This window comes from Choloepus didactylus, chromosome X, assembly GCF_015220235.1.
Source record: "Choloepus didactylus isolate mChoDid1 chromosome X, mChoDid1.pri, whole genome shotgun sequence".
Classification (NCBI taxonomy): Eukaryota; Metazoa; Chordata; class Mammalia; order Pilosa; family Megalonychidae; genus Choloepus; species Choloepus didactylus.
Window position 1 is genome coordinate 163389367 of NC_051334.1, and position 18392 is coordinate 163407758.

The 18392-nt window shown below is 39.2% G+C and overlaps 1 protein-coding gene across 1 annotated transcript in view; it reads right to left on the reverse strand.

Annotated features, from left to right (window-relative positions):
• Positions 1-18392, reverse strand: part of FRMD7 (FERM domain containing 7) — a 64996-nt gene that overhangs the window by 9949 nt on the left and 36655 nt on the right. Inside the window, exons 2-5 of the mRNA XM_037820914.1 lie at positions 10220-10324; positions 9393-9435; positions 7453-7486; positions 5024-5121 (exon numbers count right to left, since the gene is read on the reverse strand). Of these exons, the coding sequence (XP_037676842.1) occupies positions 5024-5121; positions 7453-7486; positions 9393-9435; positions 10220-10324 (280 nt within the window). The remainder of the gene's footprint in view (positions 1-5023; positions 5122-7452; positions 7487-9392; positions 9436-10219; positions 10325-18392) is intronic.

The window sequence follows — 18392 nt, forward strand, 5'->3', positions numbered from 1 at the left end:
AAAGGACACGTTATCATCTCAACAGACAGAGAAGAGGCATTGGGCAAAATCCAGCACCCAATCTTGATAAAAACTCTCAACAGACTAGGAATAAGGGAAATTCTTCACCTGATAAAAGATATCTATGAAAAATGAACAGTTACATCATAATCATATTAAACGGGGAAAGGCTAAATGTTTTCCCCTAAAACCAGGAACAAGGCAAGGATGTCTACTCTTGCCACTTATGTCTAACATTGTACTGGTGGCTCTAGTCAGTGCAATCAGACAAGAAGAAGAAATAAAAACAATTTGCACTAATAAGAAAAAAGATAAAACTGTATTCACTTGTAGTCAACATGGTCCTGTATGTCAAAAATCCTAAGGAACCCAGAAAAACTACTAGAAGTAGTAAATGACTTCAATAAGACAGAATACAATATCAATATACAAAATGTATATACTAGCAATGAAAATTTAAGAGTGAAATTAAGAAAACATTTTTAATAGCCTCAAAAAGAAGAAAAATATTTAGAATAAATTTAACAAAAGAAATACAAGACTTGTACGTGGGAAATTACAAAGTATTGCTGAGAAAAATTTTTAACATATCTAAATAAATGGAGAGACATTTTGCGTTCATGATGAGAACTCAATACTGTTAAAACGGCAATTCTCCCCAAACTGATCCATGAATTCAATACAATCCCCATCAAAATATTTTATTTTATTTTTAGAAATTGACAAATGATCTATTTAAAATTTTACTACAAATACAGTAATCAAGATAGTGTGGTCACGGCACAAGGATAAACATATAGATCAATGGAACATAACTGAGTGTTCAGATATCAACTTTTACATTAATGATCAATTGGTTTTTGGCAAAGGTGCCATGATAAGTCAATAGGAAAACAATAGTCTTTTCAACAAATGGTGCTGGGACAACTGGATAGCCACACAAAAAAATAATGATGAAGTTGGACTACCATCTCATATCATACACCAAAAAAAGCATACAAAAAACTAATAAAAACGAGTAATAGACCTAAATGTAAGAGGTAAAAAACCTATAAAAGTTCTAGAAGAAAACTTGGGAGAAAATCATTGTGACCTTGGGTTAAGGGAAGAGTTCTTAGATACAACATCAAAAGCATAATCCGTTAAAATAATTAAAAATTTGAACAACATAAAAATTTAAAACCTTTGCATTCCAAAAGACACCATTAAAAAATGAAAAGACAAGCTACAAATTAGAAACAAATATTTGCAAATTGTATATTTGATTAACATGGGCAAAAGATTTGAATAGGCATTTCACCAAAAAAAACATATGATTGGCTAATAAGCACATAAAAAGGTAAAAGGTGCTCCACATCATTAGTCATTAGGAAAATATTAATTACAATCACAATGAGCTATCTCTTCACACTCACTAGACAGCTATAATCAAGTAAACACTCAATAGCAAGTGTTGGAGAAAATGTGGAGAAATTGGAACCCTCATACAATTCTCGTGGGATGGCAACAATTTGGAAAACAGTTGGGCTGTTTCATAAAATGTTAAACACAAACTTACCATAAGAATCACTAATTACACTCCTAGCAATCTACCCAAGAGAAATGAAAACATGGCTCCACACACCAAGACGTTTAGGCTAATGTTCATAGCAGCATTATTTATAATAGCCAAACTGGAAACAATCCAAATGTCCATGACCAGGTGAATGGATAAACAAAATGTAGTATATCCCTAAAATGGAATACTACTCACTAATAGAAAGGAATTAACTGCTATAATACATACTGGAACATGCATGAATTTTGAAAACACTATGTTAAATGAAAGAAGCCAAATGAAAAAAACTGCATATTTTGTGATTCCATTTATATGAATGGTCCAGAAAAGGCAAATCTACAGAAACAGTAAGCAAGTTAGTGGTTGTCTGGGGCTGAGCGTGGGAATGGGAAGTGAATGCAAACGAGCACAAGAGATCTCTTTCAGCACAATGGAAATGTTCTAAAAGTAGATTGTGGTAATAATTGTTGCACAACTCTGTAAATTTACCAAAAACCATTGAATTGTACACTTAAAATGGGTGAATTTTATGGTATGTAAATTATTCCTCAATAGCACTGTTTTTAAAAAGTCAAATTACACACACACACACACACACACACACACACACACACCAATCAATCTTCCTGATTATTAAGCACAAGGGCCCATGTTCACCCTAAGGAAAACATAAGAAAACATAGGATTGTGTTTATTTTCCTCTTTGTGCAAGAAAATGACAATCTAGGAAGAGAACTATGGCATACATATGGGTAAATATCCCCACTAAGAGAAGGTAGCAAATGTTATGGGCACCTTCACTGCTACTACCCTAGTCCAAACTACCACCATCTCTTTCTCTCCTGCAAGAGACTCTTCTCTGTTCTACCTACTTCCACCATTCCCTGCTAAGGTCTAATCTCACTACAAGACCCAACATGTTCTTGTAGAAACCTAATTCACATAATTTCATTACTTAAGCTCCAATGGCTTCCCACATCATTTAGAGTAATCCTGCAGGTCTTTAATATGGCTTTCAAGGCCCTCCATGATTATTCTCTTCTTCTTTCACTCAGTTCCAACCAGCCACAAAAGCCTCATTGATGTTTTTCAAACACTGTGGGCATGCTTCCATCTCAGGGCCTTTGCACAAATGTTCTACCTGCCTAGAATGCTCTTCTACCAGATATATGCATGGCTTGCTGTCTCAGCTCCTTCAAGTCTTTGCTCAACTGTCATCTTCACAATGAAGCCTACGCTGACTACCTTGTTTAAAAAACCAGTACCCACCCATGCTTTATTTTTTCTCCATAGCACTTATCACCTTCTAACAGGCAGTATAGATAATTCACTTATTTTAGTTATTGTATGATTCTCCTCCACCACCAAAAAATGAGCTCCATGAGGGTAAGGACTTTTGTCTGTTTAGTTCATTGCTGTATCCTCAGTGCCTATAATAGTATCTGACACGTGGTAGGGTCTCAATAAATGTTTGTTGAATGAATGAAAAAGAACAGTTATTAAGAGAGACTTCATTTGAAATGTGTGAATTGTGTTTGGAAAGGAGGGTCTGGCTAGAGCAGAAGGATGTGTAAGAGAGCCTTAGGCAGATGAGAGGTCAAAATGTGGAGTTTCTTGAATGCCTAGAACATAGCAGGCATCCAAAAAATATTATTGGATGAAACAATAAGCAAACAAACAAATGAGCAGTCTGGCTGTGTTTGGCAAAGTACCTGGATCGACTGTGAAGGACTAATTTGCTGAAATGTTGGGCAATCATCTTGAACCATCACCAAAACCAAATTATTTATATCACCCCCTCCATTCTCCAGCTCCAAACTGCAACAAATTGAATTTACATGGAAAGAAATTCAGTTGACAAATTATCCTCGAGAAAAGCTTTAGTGCTCTGTGCTATGCCTGAACTGGCCACTAGGGAATGCCCAAATCCATAAAGTTGAAAAGTTAAGAGTGAGATTGGGCTCCCCCATCAGAGGCTGCTCCGAAGTCCCAATCCTCTGACTGCTTCTTGAACTTGCTGTTAGCAGTTCACGGAGAGGGTTAAGTCTTTCCATACTGTTATCGCTGTCTTGCCCCTGGCTCCACCCCAACCCAGTGCCAAGTACAATACCAAACGTGCAACTGTCCTTGGCATTCAAGGCTCTTCAGAATGATGCTTCATTTTCCACTGCCTCTCTTAAACATTTCTGTGCTTGAGCTATACTGGGTCACTCATCATCCCCTGTATATGCTTCTTGTTGTCCCAGCACTATTTTTTTTATGCTGTTTACTCTGCTCAGGACTACCTATCAAATTCCTATTTGTGGAACATGCAAATTGTGTTTGGGAGGGAGTGTCTGGCTGGCAGAGGCCTGAACAAAAGCCACCTCCTTCATATGCCTTCCCTGATGACTACTCTCATGTCCTGAGATCCTAGAGCTTTCATCACCTGTCCCAGTCAGAAGGCATTTGGGATACACTGATTCAGACACTGTCCCTACCCAAACACTTCATTTTGGAATTCCCAGTAAAATCAGAATTCTATCATTACTGGACTATAAGGAAGGAAAGGGGTAGAGGTAAAAAATGAACTTATGAAACAAAGGGAAAAAATGAACCTCTGATCCCACAGGATTAATAAGGAATAACCTGTCCTCGGGAGGCCTCTCTAGAAGAGAAAGTACAGCTGGCCCTAGAAGAAAAGATACTATCTCTAGTTGCCTGGACCCTACCCTTAGAGCTGCAGGAGCAGCCTGGCCTGTCTGCTGCTTGGCCTGCCTAGTGTCACCATCTCCCTGGCAGGCTTCCACTGTTCCCCAAACTTCCTTCTTTCTGCCTTCTCCATTATTCAACCTACTCTAACTAGTCAGATATTAGGACATGGGGAGTTATAATAGACCCCTGGGGACTTTTTCCCTTTTAGCCTCTCTCCACCTGCTATATTCTGTGCTTTATCATGGAAACATGATAAAGAATAACACAGAAATCACACCAAAAGTGACAGTGTGCCACAGAGAGTACACACCAGAGATGTACCCTGGGGCAAACAGAGGGAGTGAGGGCCTGCTGGAAAACCCATGCCCAGATTAGTCCAAACCAGCTCATGGACAGCAAGGCCAGGGCAGTGAGAGGGAAAGATTGGACAGGGAGGAAGAAAATCAACATTTATTTTTAATCTGCACAATCATTCTGCAAGAATGTGTTCTTGTCATTATTTTAAAGACACTGAAACATGCTAAGAGAGGCAAGGGGACTTAACCCAAGGCTACAATAGCTAGAAGATGATAGAGACAGGATTTGACCCCAAATCTCAATGGCTGCAATGACTCCCTTCTTTCTACTAGACCAGGCTGTTTCCCTGTATCTTAATTAGGCTTTCTCTGCCCTGCAAGTCCTAACACAGTGATGGGAGATTGGGGGTGCTCAGATCTTTTGCTTGGTTCTCTACCTGGCTGATAGGCCCCAAAGCAGACATTGGCTACTTACATTGTAAGATGTGAGACACCATCAGCGCTGTACAATTGTCACTGCATGGAAGCCTTCCTAGAGCCAAATCCTTCTTTATTTGAAGAGTGAAAAGATACCTGAAAAGAAGTTGGGAAGAATCTCTTGAGAAAGAAACAAGAACAAGAAAGAAGCATTTCCTTTCTCCCAGATCCCAGATGATTAAAGAAAGAAACGGTGCCCCCAGTCAGTTAGATGACTTTTTGGGGTGGCAAGTAATACATAGGCTTTGCTTCAGCCCCAAACCAGCACCAGACCACAATTCGGCTGATCCAGCACTTTGGCAGGCCTCCCAGCCATTAGGAATCACCCCAGCCAAATCCACCCACCAAATTGAGGGAGTTGGCCAATCATCATCAGTTGGCTGGTGGTTTCTGCCACGTCGCAAAGCCACATACCCAGCAAGAGAGAAAATGAGATTCAACAAGAATAAGAAGAATAAGAATGCCCAGGAGGCCTATAATTGCACTGTTTTCAAAATACTATCAAATACCCATTGTCATAACAACATGGGAGGATGGCAGGAAAGAAATGATCATCTCATTTTACAATTATGGAAAGAGAGAAGTTAGGTGATTTTGAAGAGAGCCTATTCCCTTTGCCTGGTCCACCATCTCTATATTGCCAGAGTCCAGCACAGTACTTTGCACAGAGTCAGTATGTAATTAACGTTTGCTAAATGGAACTACACCAGACTGCCCTTTTCCCACCCAAGACTAATTAGGGGCCAATGAAATGGAGGCTGGTATCCAGGGCTTTGCCAAACAGATAACACTTGTCCCACACTTTTAGGCTCTTATTAAAGGAAAATCAACTTCTGAAAAGATGTGTATAAACAAAGACTTGCCCACTGACTGTCCTTCCATGGTCTAAAATTGGTCCAGTATTTTATTTTACACATTAAGAATTTTACAGAGTATCTACTCTGTGCATTGCCCTAAATAAGATGTGATTTTCAAAATAAAGTTCTATGTGTACATTTTTGTTTCTAATCTTTTACCAATTAAGCCTTGAAGGCAATGTGGTAAATCAAAATTAATTGCAGGTGACAGATGAAAATCCAGATTAGAAAAAACAGGTGAATAAGTAGGTAATTATTTAAATTCAAAGGTAATCCTTCAAACTGTGAGCTACCCTAATACATTAGGAATTACCTAATTAGAAAAATTATATTTGCACACCACTCTCAGAAACCTGTGTTTTGGACCAGAACAAGGCATCCTTATAAAGTTAACTTGAGTTAAATATTCTTAAATGGACCAGGAAGCCTAACATTTGCCATTGCCCATTTCAAATATAAATGTAAATGAGAATAATCAGCCTCAGTTGCTAAAGGGAAAGTGAATTTTATTTTGCTCCAAGCAAGCCAGAAAGGAAACTTCTTGTCATTTGACACGTTCCTCACTGTTAAGAAGGCAGCTGCCTGCTACAAATACCAAATCTTTGCACTGAACAGCTGATGAATCATTTATCATCACATTGATTTTCTTATTCTTTTTCTGAGAAAGTTTATCTCCATCAAAATTGGTCACGATTTGAAACTCAACTGAAATGGGTTAGCAAATGCAAACCGATATAGATACCAAGATATCAAGTTATCTGGGAAAGTGGCCTACAACTTACAAATGTGGAGCAAGTTGGGGGAGAGAGAGAGAGAAAGTAAGTAAAGGAAGGTTTTTGAAAAGTGGCTTCTGCAAAGGCCTCTCAGAAAAGTCTCCCTGTACAAAAGGGATCAAGACAAAATGGCCATGACCATGTATGTTGGGGGGAAGATTTCAGGGAAGTAATTTAACTGCCAGCTTCCTGTGACCTTGGCTAAGTCACCTTTACTCCCAGGGCCTGTTTCCTCATGTGTCAACCAAGAGGGCTAGACTAGATTATCTCTTAGATCCCTTCTAGGTCTAAGAGTCTAAGTTTAAAAAGCAGAATAAGGTTTTAGGGAGTGTTATGTTGACAATGTAGTTTTGCAGCAAAAGGTTTGCATTGACATTTTAAAGGGCCTTATTCAAAACTATTTCTCATCAGTATAAAACTTTTCACTCCTTCCGATGGGATAAATCCACAAATACCCACTGTTTTCAATGTCCATAGAAATCAGCTGGCATCATACCTGTTTTGCAAAACTGCTCTCTGATTGGAACACAGATTCAGGGGGGCATGCTTATTGTTGTAGCAACTAATGGCAAAACCCCTGAGCAGGCAACTAGGCTGCCTACTACTGCCAGACACCATCCCTCCCCCTGAACCTTGTGATCCAGCCAAGTCCTCCCTTTCTCAGGTTCCTCACCATCTCCCATAGAATGACTTAAAGCCAGGCCTTCCAATGAGGGCTATAAGGCCTTTCCCTGCCGAACAGAGAACGACGACTCTTAAGTAACATAATGCAGCAGACACACAAGTAAATGCAATACCTTGTAAGCTCTTCCCGCAGATGTCCAGGGTCCACTGGGAAAAATTTCACCATAAATTTGAAAACAACCTCCTTAGGATCTTAAAACACAATATCTCCATAAGTTTTATTTGAATGTCCATCACAACAGTTACAGGTTTTTATACACACACACACACACACACACACACTCACTCCTCTGTCTTCTTCCCTCCCTTCCCATCACTCCTTCCAACAGACTTTTCTTTTAAATTTAATTTTTTTCACATGTATAAGGTGTTGCTATTTGTAGATCGTGTCTATAAGTGGACAGCAATTGGGAAAGTTCTGTCTCCCTTCTACTCTTCCCTCTTCCCTCCCTCTCTCCAAGTGAGTTTCTTTTGTAAAAATGTATTCCTTTGGGGCCTACTGTGTCCTCTCCTAAGAAGTGTCTCATTTAGAAAAATGTACCACTTGCTACTCGGGATTCAGCATCCACAGCTGAGAAGATGCCTCTGTGTGTCTTAAAATCAACATTAAGAAAACCTATCTACTTGCCCTCACATCTACTTGCATTTGAAAATAAAATATTTGCATCAAAAGCAAACATATACATGCATCATTAGTACCATTCGTTCAGTAAATATTGGTTGGGCACATATTATGTGTGAAGCATTGTACTACACAGGCACTAAGAGTGAAAGATAGCTAAGAGCTCAAAGTCTGGTACAAGAGACAGCATCTACACAGACAACTGCAACACCACAAGGTAAACGCTAAAGAAAGCTGGCTATAAGCACAGCACTGAGGAAGCACAAGAGGGAAAAACAATGTGGAGCAGGTCAAGGAACGCTTCCTAGAGGAGGTGACACCTGAGTAGGGTTGACAGATTTAGCCGATAAAAATACAAGGCTCCCTGTTAAATACAAGATTCAGATTGCATGAGAGATACTTATACTTAAAAATATATATTATTTTGCTTATCTGAAATTCAAATTTAATTTGAGCACGTTGTATTTTACCTGACAACCCTATGCCTGAGATTAGTTTCATCAAAGTCGGGAGAGGTAGGACTAGGCAAGGGTAAGACTAGAAAGATAGTCAGAGTTCAGGACTTTGTGAATAAGGCTAATGAATTTGAACTTACTTGTCAGGGCAATAGGGAGCCATGGAAGGATTCTAAGGCAGGAGAGTAATGAGGCCAGGTTTGTATTTGCTATTGATCCCTCTGGGAGTGGTGTAGATGATGGTTGTTGGGGAGAGATCAGTTAGGGAACTGTTAGAAAAAGGATCGTCACACTAAGGGAACAGGCAGAACTCTGGGAAGCACCAACATGTAAAAAACAAGTGGAGGAAGAAGAACCAGTGAAAGGGATATTGAAACAGTGTTTCTCAAAGTGTGGATCACAATATACCTGCATCAAAAACCTTGTAGAGTTTGTTTAAAAATGCAGGTTGTTGGCCTCCAACCAAGGATTGAGGCCCAGTCTCTGCATTTTAACATGGAATCCAGGTGATCGTAATACACATTTGAGAACCACCACACTGGATTGTGAAATGCTGGGGGGAAGTATTTCACACATAGTAGCACTCAGTTATGAACTGAACTGAATAGAATTGTCCATTTAGTGACAGGATAAAACTAAAACATCTTGCGGCAGAAGGTGAAGGGCATGGCAGGTTGACATCAAGGATGCTCAAAGATTTGTAGTACCAGAGTATGAGATATATTCCTAGAACCAATCCACAGAGTCCTGTAGTTAAAAGGGTTCTTCATATATACTTGAAAATCCAGGAGCATGATTCGCTTTCTCTCTGGCAAAATTTAAGTGATTATTTTTAATTAACTAAATTTACTAGATATATGAAGGACTAAAAGTCCCTTTCTCCCCTTGTATTAAGGTGAAGAATCGTGTGATATTGTTGAAATATGTTCAAATTCTAACTGGGAACTATATTCCTGAAATAATTTTCCATACTTACTTTTTACTTGCTTTGTTATGGGCTTTAGGAGTTCCAACCAAACCTGTAATAACATTAATGAAAAAAATTGGTAGAAGATGGCATTGAGTGCAGTTTTTGGAGGGGAGGGTAAAAGAAAAAGGTCAATATGAAATAAACAAATAACATGACTTCAGACTTCTAAAGTTAGTTAGAAACCAGCAGTGTCAAAGAGATGACATACCTCCACCACACTCCATCTGCAGCTTGTATTTTCCCAATGACAGTGAAAACTGTTGATCTATAAACACTTTGTTGTTTGACATTTGAATCACTGCTCCCCTGCCTCAGTAGGATGACAGTGGTGTCACATACAGGGTTCATCAATTTGTAGTCTGCCTACAAAGACTAATGAAGGCATTTGGTTCCACATTTGAATCCTACAGCCCTCAAATACCAGCTTAACAGACATAGAGAGCCTTTTTGGGAAGGTGCCCAAATTATAGATATGCCAACGCAGGACCTGGTGGGAAGAACCTGATGAGTATAAGGAAGTGAGAAAGGGGAAAGGAGATTCCTCTTAATATTTATTGGTGAGGTTATCAATCTTAATTCTTGAGTTTGAGGTCTAGTCTCCAGAAAGTCAGACTAGATAAAGCACAGATAGTTGTTCACAGAGTAACGGAAGAAAACAGGAGCATGGGGTAGAAGGGTTTGTGTTGGCAAACTGAAGTGACTTTTGGTAAACAGGGAGGGAAAAATAATTATTATATCCAATCATTGGCAAGGGTGTAAATTGTTTTTCATTTTACAATCAGGTGCTTGAGTCTTACGTAGACTCAAAGAACCCTGGAATGAAACCAACTTACATTATTTCCAGAATGGCTGCAGAATTCTAATCCAAAATACTCCTTTTCGGCAAGATTTAGATGGCTGCAACTCAGGTTAAACAGCGCCTTTCCAGATGATTTTTGCTAAACAAAACAAAGAAGATCACAGCACAGTTTACATTCCTAATCTGATATGGTTACTGCTGTGTGGAATAAAAGTGGGATCAAACAAGACTGTCAATAAGGTTTCCTGTAAGCACCGTTTAGAAGACCTGCACCTTCCTAAATGCTGTTGAGTTTTACAGATAAAAGAGCCTCTCACTAATGACAAAACCTCTTGGAAAAAAGAGAGCCTTTCCCCAACTATAGTTAGATCTGCAAATCTACACTTCAATTGAATTCTAAATTCAATTCATCCCACAGGCAATATGAATGATTTTCCCCAACTTGATAGTTTAATCAAGATGCAAATTTGACCCTAACACTCTCTTGCAAAAAATCCTTCAGTGGCTCCCCTCAGGATAAAGTCTATACTCTCAATCAGGGAAGGCCGGGCCCACTCTCCCTCACATGGCCCTGCCTGCCCCTCCAGGCTCTTCTCTTGCCCCTCCCTTTCTGACACTTTCCTCTCTAATAACCGCAGCCTGCTCCTAGTTTCCCACACGTCAAATCGTTTCATGTCTCCATGCCTTTGCTCATGTCATTCCTTCTACACAGACCGCCCTTCACACCTTTCTTTCGTTTGGCTTCCTCCTACTCAGCCCAGATGTCATCTACCCTAGAGAGCTTTCTCTGATCCCCATCAAGCAGCTGGTGGAGCCAAAGGCAGACCTCAAACATGATACTTCTGACACTGTATGTCTGTCTTCCCCATTAGACTGAATTCCTTCATAGCAGGGACCTTGCTTTATTTCTCTTATTACGCACCAGGTCTAACTCAGAGCCTGGCACATAGTAGGGGCTCTTTAATTTTTTTTTTTTTTTTTTTTTTTTTAGTTTTAACATATAGGTTTGTTGTACATTGCTTTTAATTTAATTTTTTTTAATCTTCATTTTATTGAGATATATTCACATACCACGTAGTCATACAAAACAAATCGTACTTTCAATTGTTTACAGTACCATTACATAGTTGTACATTCATCACCTAAATCAATCCCTGACACCTTCATTAGCACACACACAAAAATAACAAGAATAATAATTAGAGTGAAAAAGAGCAATTGAAGTAAAAAAGAACACTGGGTACCTTTGTCTGTTTGTTTCCTTTCCCTATTTTTCTACTCATCCATCCATAAACTAGACAAAGTGGAGTGTGGTCCTTATGGCTTTCCCAATCCCATTGTCACCCCTCATAAGCTACATTTTTATACAACTGTCTTTGAGATTCATGGGTTCTGGGTTGTAGTTTGATAGTTTCAGGTATCCACCACTAGCTACCCCAATTCTTTAGAACCTAAAAAGGGTTGTCTAAAGTGTGCGTAAGAGTGCCCACCAGAGTGACCTCTCGGCTCCTTTTGGAATCTCTCTGCCACTGAAGCTTATTTCATTTCCTTTCACATCCCCCTTTTGGTCAAGAAGATGTTCTCCGTCCCACGATGCCAGGTCTACATTCCTCCCCGGGAGTCATATTCCACGTTGCCAGGGAGATTCCCTCCCCTGGGTGTCTGATCCCACGTAGGGGGGAGGGCAGTGATTTCACCTTTCAAGTTGGCTTAGCCAGAGAGAGAGGGCCACATCTGAGCAACAAAGAGGCATTTGGGAGGAGGCTCTTAGGCACAACCATAGGGAGGCCTAGCCTCTCCTTTGCAGCAACCGTCTTCCCAAGGGTAAAACCTACGGTAGAGGGCTCAACCCATCAAACCACCAGTCCCCTATGTCTGTGGTCATGTTAGCAACCATGGAGGTGGGGTAGGCCAATACCCCTGCATTCTCCACAGGCTCCTCAAGGGGGCACTACATCTTTTTTTTTTCCTTGTTTTTTTTTTTTTTTTAACTTTCCCTTCTTTTTTAAATCAACTGTATGAAAAAAAAGTTAAAAAGAAAACAAACATACAATAAAAGAACATTTCAAAGAGACCATAACAAGGGAGTAAGAAAAAGACAACTAACCTAAGATAACTGCTTAACTTCCAACATGTTCCTACTTTACCCCAAGAAAGTTACATAATATAGCAACATTTCTGTGAACTTGTTCCTACTATATCCATCAGAAATTAACAGACCATAGTCATTCCTGGGCATCCCCAGAACGTTAAATAGCTTATCTGTTCTTGGATTATTGTTCCCCCTTCCTTAATTGCTCTCTACTGCTAGTTCCCCTACATTCTACATTATAAACCATTTGTTTTACATTTTTCAAAGTTCACATTAGTGGTAGCATATAATATTTCTCTTTTTGTGCCCGGCTTATTTCGCTCAGCATTATGTCTTCAAGGTTCATCCATGTTGTCATATGTTTCACGAGATCGTTCCTTCTTACTGCCGCGTAGTATTCCATCGTGTGTATATACCACATTTTATTTATCCACTCATCTGTTGAAGGACATTTGGGTTGTTTCCATCTCTTGGCAATTGTGAATAATGCTGCTATGAACATTGGCGTGCAGATATCTGTTCGTGTCACTGCTTTCCGATCTTCCGGGTATATACCGAGAAGTGCAATCGCTGGATCGAATGGTAACTCTATATCTAGTTTTCTAAGGAACTGCCAGACTGACTTCCAGAGTGGCTGAACCATTATACAGTCCCACCAACAATGAATAAGAGTTCCAATTTCTCCACATCCCCTCCAGCATTTGTAGTTTCCTGTTTGTTTAATGGCAGCCATTCTAACCGGTGTTAGATGGTATCTCATTGTGGTCTTAATTTGCATCTCTCTAATAGCTAGTGAAGCTGAACATTTTTTCATGTGTTTCTTGGCCATTTGTATTTCCTCTTCAGAGAACTGTCTTTTCATATCTTTTGCCCATTTTATAATTGGGCTGTCTGTACTATTGTCATTGAGTTGTAGGATTTCTTTGTATATGCAAGATATCAGTCTTTTGTCAGATACATGGTTTCCAAAAATTTTTTCCCACTGAGTTGGCTGCCTCTTTACCTTTTTGAGAAATTCCTTTGAGGTGCAGAAACTTCTAAGCTTGAGGAGTTCCCATTTATCTATTTTCTCTTTTGTTGCTTGTGCTTTGGGTGTAAAGTCTAGGAAGTGGCCGCCTAATACAAGGTCTTGAAGATGTTTTCCTACATTATCTTCTAGGAGTTTTATGGTACTTTCTTTTATATTGAGATCTTTGGTCCATTTTGAGTTAATTTTTGTGTAGGGGGTGAGGTAGGGGTCCTCTTTCATTCTTTTGGATATGGATATCCAACTCTCCCAGCCCCATTTGTTGAAAAGACCATTATGACTCAGTTCAGTGACTTTGGGGGCCTTATCAAAGATCAGTCGGCCATATATCTGAGGGTCTATCTCTGAATTCTCAATTCGATTCCATTGATCTATATGTCTATCTTTGTGCAAGTACCATGCTGTTTTGGCAACTGTGGCTTTATAATAAGCTTCAAAGTCAGGGAGTGTAAGTCCTCCCACTTCGTTTTTCTTTTTTAGAGTGTCTTTAGCAATTCGAGGCATCTTCCCTTTCCAAATAAATTTGATAACTAGCTTTTCCAAGTCTGCAAAGTAGGTTGTTGGAATTTTGATTGGGATTGCATTGAATCTGTAGATGAGTTTGGGTAGAATTGACATCTTAATGACATTTAGCCTTCCTATCCATGAACATGGAATATTTTTCCATCTTTTAAGGTCCCCTTCTATTTCTTTTAGTAGAGTTATGTAGTTTTCTTTGTATAAGTCTTTTACATCTTTGGTTAAGTTTATTCCTAGGTACTTGATTTTTTTAGTTGCTATTGAAAATGGTATCTTTTTCTTGAGTGTCTCTTCAGTTTGTTCATTTCTAGCATAGAGAAACATTACTGACTTATGTGCATTAATCTTGTATCCCGCTACTTTGCTAAATTTGTTTATTAGCTCTAGTAGCTGTATCGTCGATTTCTCAGGGTTTTCTCGATATAAGATCATATCATCTGCAAACAATGACAGTTTTACTTCTTCTTTTCCAATTTGGATGCCTTTTATTTCTTTGTCTTGCCAGATTGCCCTGGCTAGCACTTCCAGCACCATGTTGAATAACAGTGGTGACAGCGGGCATCCTTGTCTTGTTCCTGATCTTAGAGGGAAGGCTTTCAGTCTCTCACCATTGAGTACTATGCTGGCTGTGGGTTTTTCATATATGCTCCTTATCATGTTGAGGAAGTTTCCTTCAATTCCTACCTTTTGAAGTGTTTTTATCAAAAAGGGAAGTTGGATTTTGTCAAATGCTTTTTCAGCATCTATTGAGATGATCAATTGATTTTTCCCTTTCTTGAATGTTTGTTGACCAAAAATGAAATTGACCAAATTATTCATACGAACTCCTTGAGTAGATTTCATCTTGTAACTTTGCCCACCCAATCTGCATGCAGCATTCCTAGTACACATAACGCCATGAACATTTTTTTTCCGTTAAAAAAAAGAAAAAAAAAAGAAAAAAACCAAGAGCTTTGAAGAGCTCTATGTGAAAATCTCTTTGAGCGGAGCATGGCCCGGGCTGATCTTCAGCCGCCGCCATTGCTGAACCCGAGGGCTGCTGTTGCAGGGAGGACCGGGATGGGAAAATTGGACCCTGGCTGATAGGCACAAAGACACACTGCTGAAAACCCCTAGTTAAAGCCGAGTCACGCGCGCTTATTGCGCTGCAAAGGAAGCAGAGCGCGAGGAAACGTTGTTGGAAATCACCGACCCATGGAATTAACAGCAACCTTGAGAGGTCAGAGTCCTTCCACCCCCCACCCCACCTCATACCCTCTCCCTCAAGGCAGTACCACAACGAGTAGATCCTACATCTGGGATTTAATAGTTTCCAGGAAGGTGGCCCACCCCTTCCCCCGTGGACCAAAAATACCCGCTCTCTGCCTGGACTTCTCACCACTTTGTTACACTGCCCAAAACTCCGCCAACGCGCGATTTATTTGGGTTAACCAGGCTCCTATTTTCAAAAGCAAATAGGCCACAAAGAGTGAAACATATTGCATCCCTAGCACCTGGAGAGAGAGCTGCCCTACTCAGGCAAAGGGGTTTGAATTTACGTGGGAGGTCACCTTAGAGCTGGGGTTCAGAAAAAGCAGGTCTGCTCGTGGGGGGTGGGGGCGATGAGGGGAACACAGGGGTGGGGGGGCACTGGAAGAGGGGGGCCTTTTTGCTTATGTGGCAACCTTGCCTTCGGCAAGTGCTGACACACACCATTCCAGACGGATGAAATCGCTCCCTACTTTTAAAGTCCTCCAGACAAGGAGCTGCCACGGGATTTTTATTATGAAAAAAAAAAAAAGGAATTTCTAAAAAGAGAGGGAGAGAGACGACAGCAATACTTTTTCCAACACCAAAGAAACATTTCAGTAATGAAGACCAAATTCCATCATAGACTCCGGTTTCTTTGCAAACAATTTAAGAAACTCAAGATTTTCCTTTTTCCTCCTCATTTTTTATTCTTATTTTCTATCGGGCACTTAATCCTCCCCGTCAACACTGCCACATTCTATGTGTTTGCATATTTAAGTGTTTCTACAGTCACAAAGTATGTGGCTTCTTCTGTGCCCCCTTTTGGAAGTTGCTATGCCATATTTATAAGAATAATCCCGATTCTTCCATTGCTGTACATGTTGCCAACTGGCCCTAAAATCCTTTGGCATTTCTGCATTTGGAGGTCAGGCACACACTTGGCTCAAGTTCTCCACCCTCATGTCCTGGAGAGACATTTCCCTTCGGTCTTCCATAGTGTAAATTTGGCCAACACTGTGGAATGTATTGCATAGCAGGTAAGATCTTGGTTGTGTTTCAACAATCGGCCTTTATTTTCTTCCTACCGTTGTGATCTAATTTCTCAATTTTTATGTTGTGATTATCTTTCTCATACTATTTTCTTATTTACAACTTTCCCATTTTCCCTTTTCTGGGCTTGTTATTCTCTTTATAATTGCTTGCAGTTTGTTTAAACTGACACTTTTCAACATTCTAATCAGGCTGTTTAGTGGATCTAAATGCTTAATCACCAGTTTTCCTACCCAAGGAAATGGTTCTCCAATCCTGAACCACATCTTGCCCTCATCTTTGGATTACAGTAGAAGAGTGTCTGCCTTTTATTATTATTATTTTAAAACAAACCTGTAGGAATTTGTATTTATATTCTTCAACTTACGAACTAGGTCATAATCACTGGACACTTATTCCTGGGGGCCCTAAACTCATCTTCTCATGGAAACAATAATATCTAAGGTGGCTAGCTCTAAAAACCAGTCTACCAAAGCTTCTATGTACCTAGAGTTGCCATACATCAATTTTTTCAAACAAACCTGGATTTTAATCCTGCTCTATCCACTTATGAACTGGATGAATTGGAGCAGATGATTTAACCCACAGACTGAACTGATTTTTCCTGGTACTTGAAGACAGAAACCATGTGTTTGAATATCTGGCATCTAGCACAGAACCTGGCAGATGGACAGTCCATAAATGTTTACTGAATGAACAGATGACTGTATCAAAGCATTTAACTTAATTTGTGTACCTTATTATGATAGTCCTCTCAGGAAAGAGATCTAATTAGTTGCTAGGAGACCTTGGGCAAATTAGTAAACTTATCTGAGACTCAGTTTACTCAAATGAAAAACAGAAATAATGTTGATATTATCTCATAGGGTTTTTGTAAGGAATTAACATGATAATGCACAACAAGGCCTTAGTTCAGTGCCTGGCCCATCATACAACTAAAGCAACGCACATGTATAAGTTTACGATACAGAAGAGTTTAGCAGGATCCACAACAAAATGTTAAAAAGTTATCCCTAGAAAGGGGAGAGATTAGGGAACTTTTAATTTTTTTACTCTGTACAAGTCTGGATTATAGTTTTTTAAAAATGAGCAAGGACTGTAGAAACTCTCTTAACCAACTTCCATGCTACAATGCACAGAGAATGCTCTCCATTCTGTCTTTCAAACATTAGCAGATGCCCATATTATGATGAAAGCTCATGGTCAGTGGGCTATTCTAGTATAATTGTGCCCTTTCACACCCACCAATTGAATTCCATGCCTACAAATAATTATTTTCCTGAACATATTTTCAACAGTTCTACTTGTTATCAAAAGAATTATGAGCACTAAAAAGCAAGATTTGTTCTGTGAAAACTAAATTGATTGTTTTGTAAAGATTCAGTAAGAAGGAATCCCTTAAAATATGCTGTTAAATTAGTTTTGGATATGACAGCAGTAAAAGATTGGGGGAGAACATATATCAAAATCTGAAAAGAGTCCATACTTCAGTTGCTTTTCAAGTGTCTACATTCTGGTTCCATGTTAAATAATCCAATACTGGAAATCATAGATGATGCATTATAGGTGTAGCTTATGGAAGAAAGACAAAGAGGAACATAATCAGAAATCCATACTCAAAGAGAGAGATTTATTATGATTCTCTGCTCTAGCAAATTTTATTAATTAACTTACCATTATAAAAGAGATTCTAAAGTATCCATGTATTGATCATGTAATTTAAAAAATACAGACTATACAATTAAGGTTCAAATAAAGGATAGACTGGAACAAAATATAGCATATCATTACCAGTAGCACAATAGGTTATTTTTACTTTTTCCTTATACTTTTCATAATTCCCAAAGAAATACAATAGACATTATAGAATTTAAAAGCATAGTGCCATGCAAAGAGTCTTATAGATGCTTCTGTTTCCAATGCTAGTTTGGCATTCAAAATATTTCTCATGCTCCTCTCAGGAAATTGTTCTTGAAGCTACAGGTGATAATCACTCATTCCCCTGAATTTATGGCTATGTCTCATTTTTTTTTTTTTTTTTTTTTTTTGATTCTTTCAACCAATTTTTATTTATTGAGTGCCTCTGTGCCAGGCAACTGTGCACTGTGGAAACGATGATGAAAATATAGGAGTTTATAATCTAGTTTGGGGATGGTGGGGGAAGGCATATATCAATGAAACACATAAATGTAAAATTACAATCATGTTAAGTGCTACAACAATAGATAATACAGTGAAAGTGAATATGTGTTGAGGGAAAATCAGGATGGTGGTGTGTGTGTGCGCTTT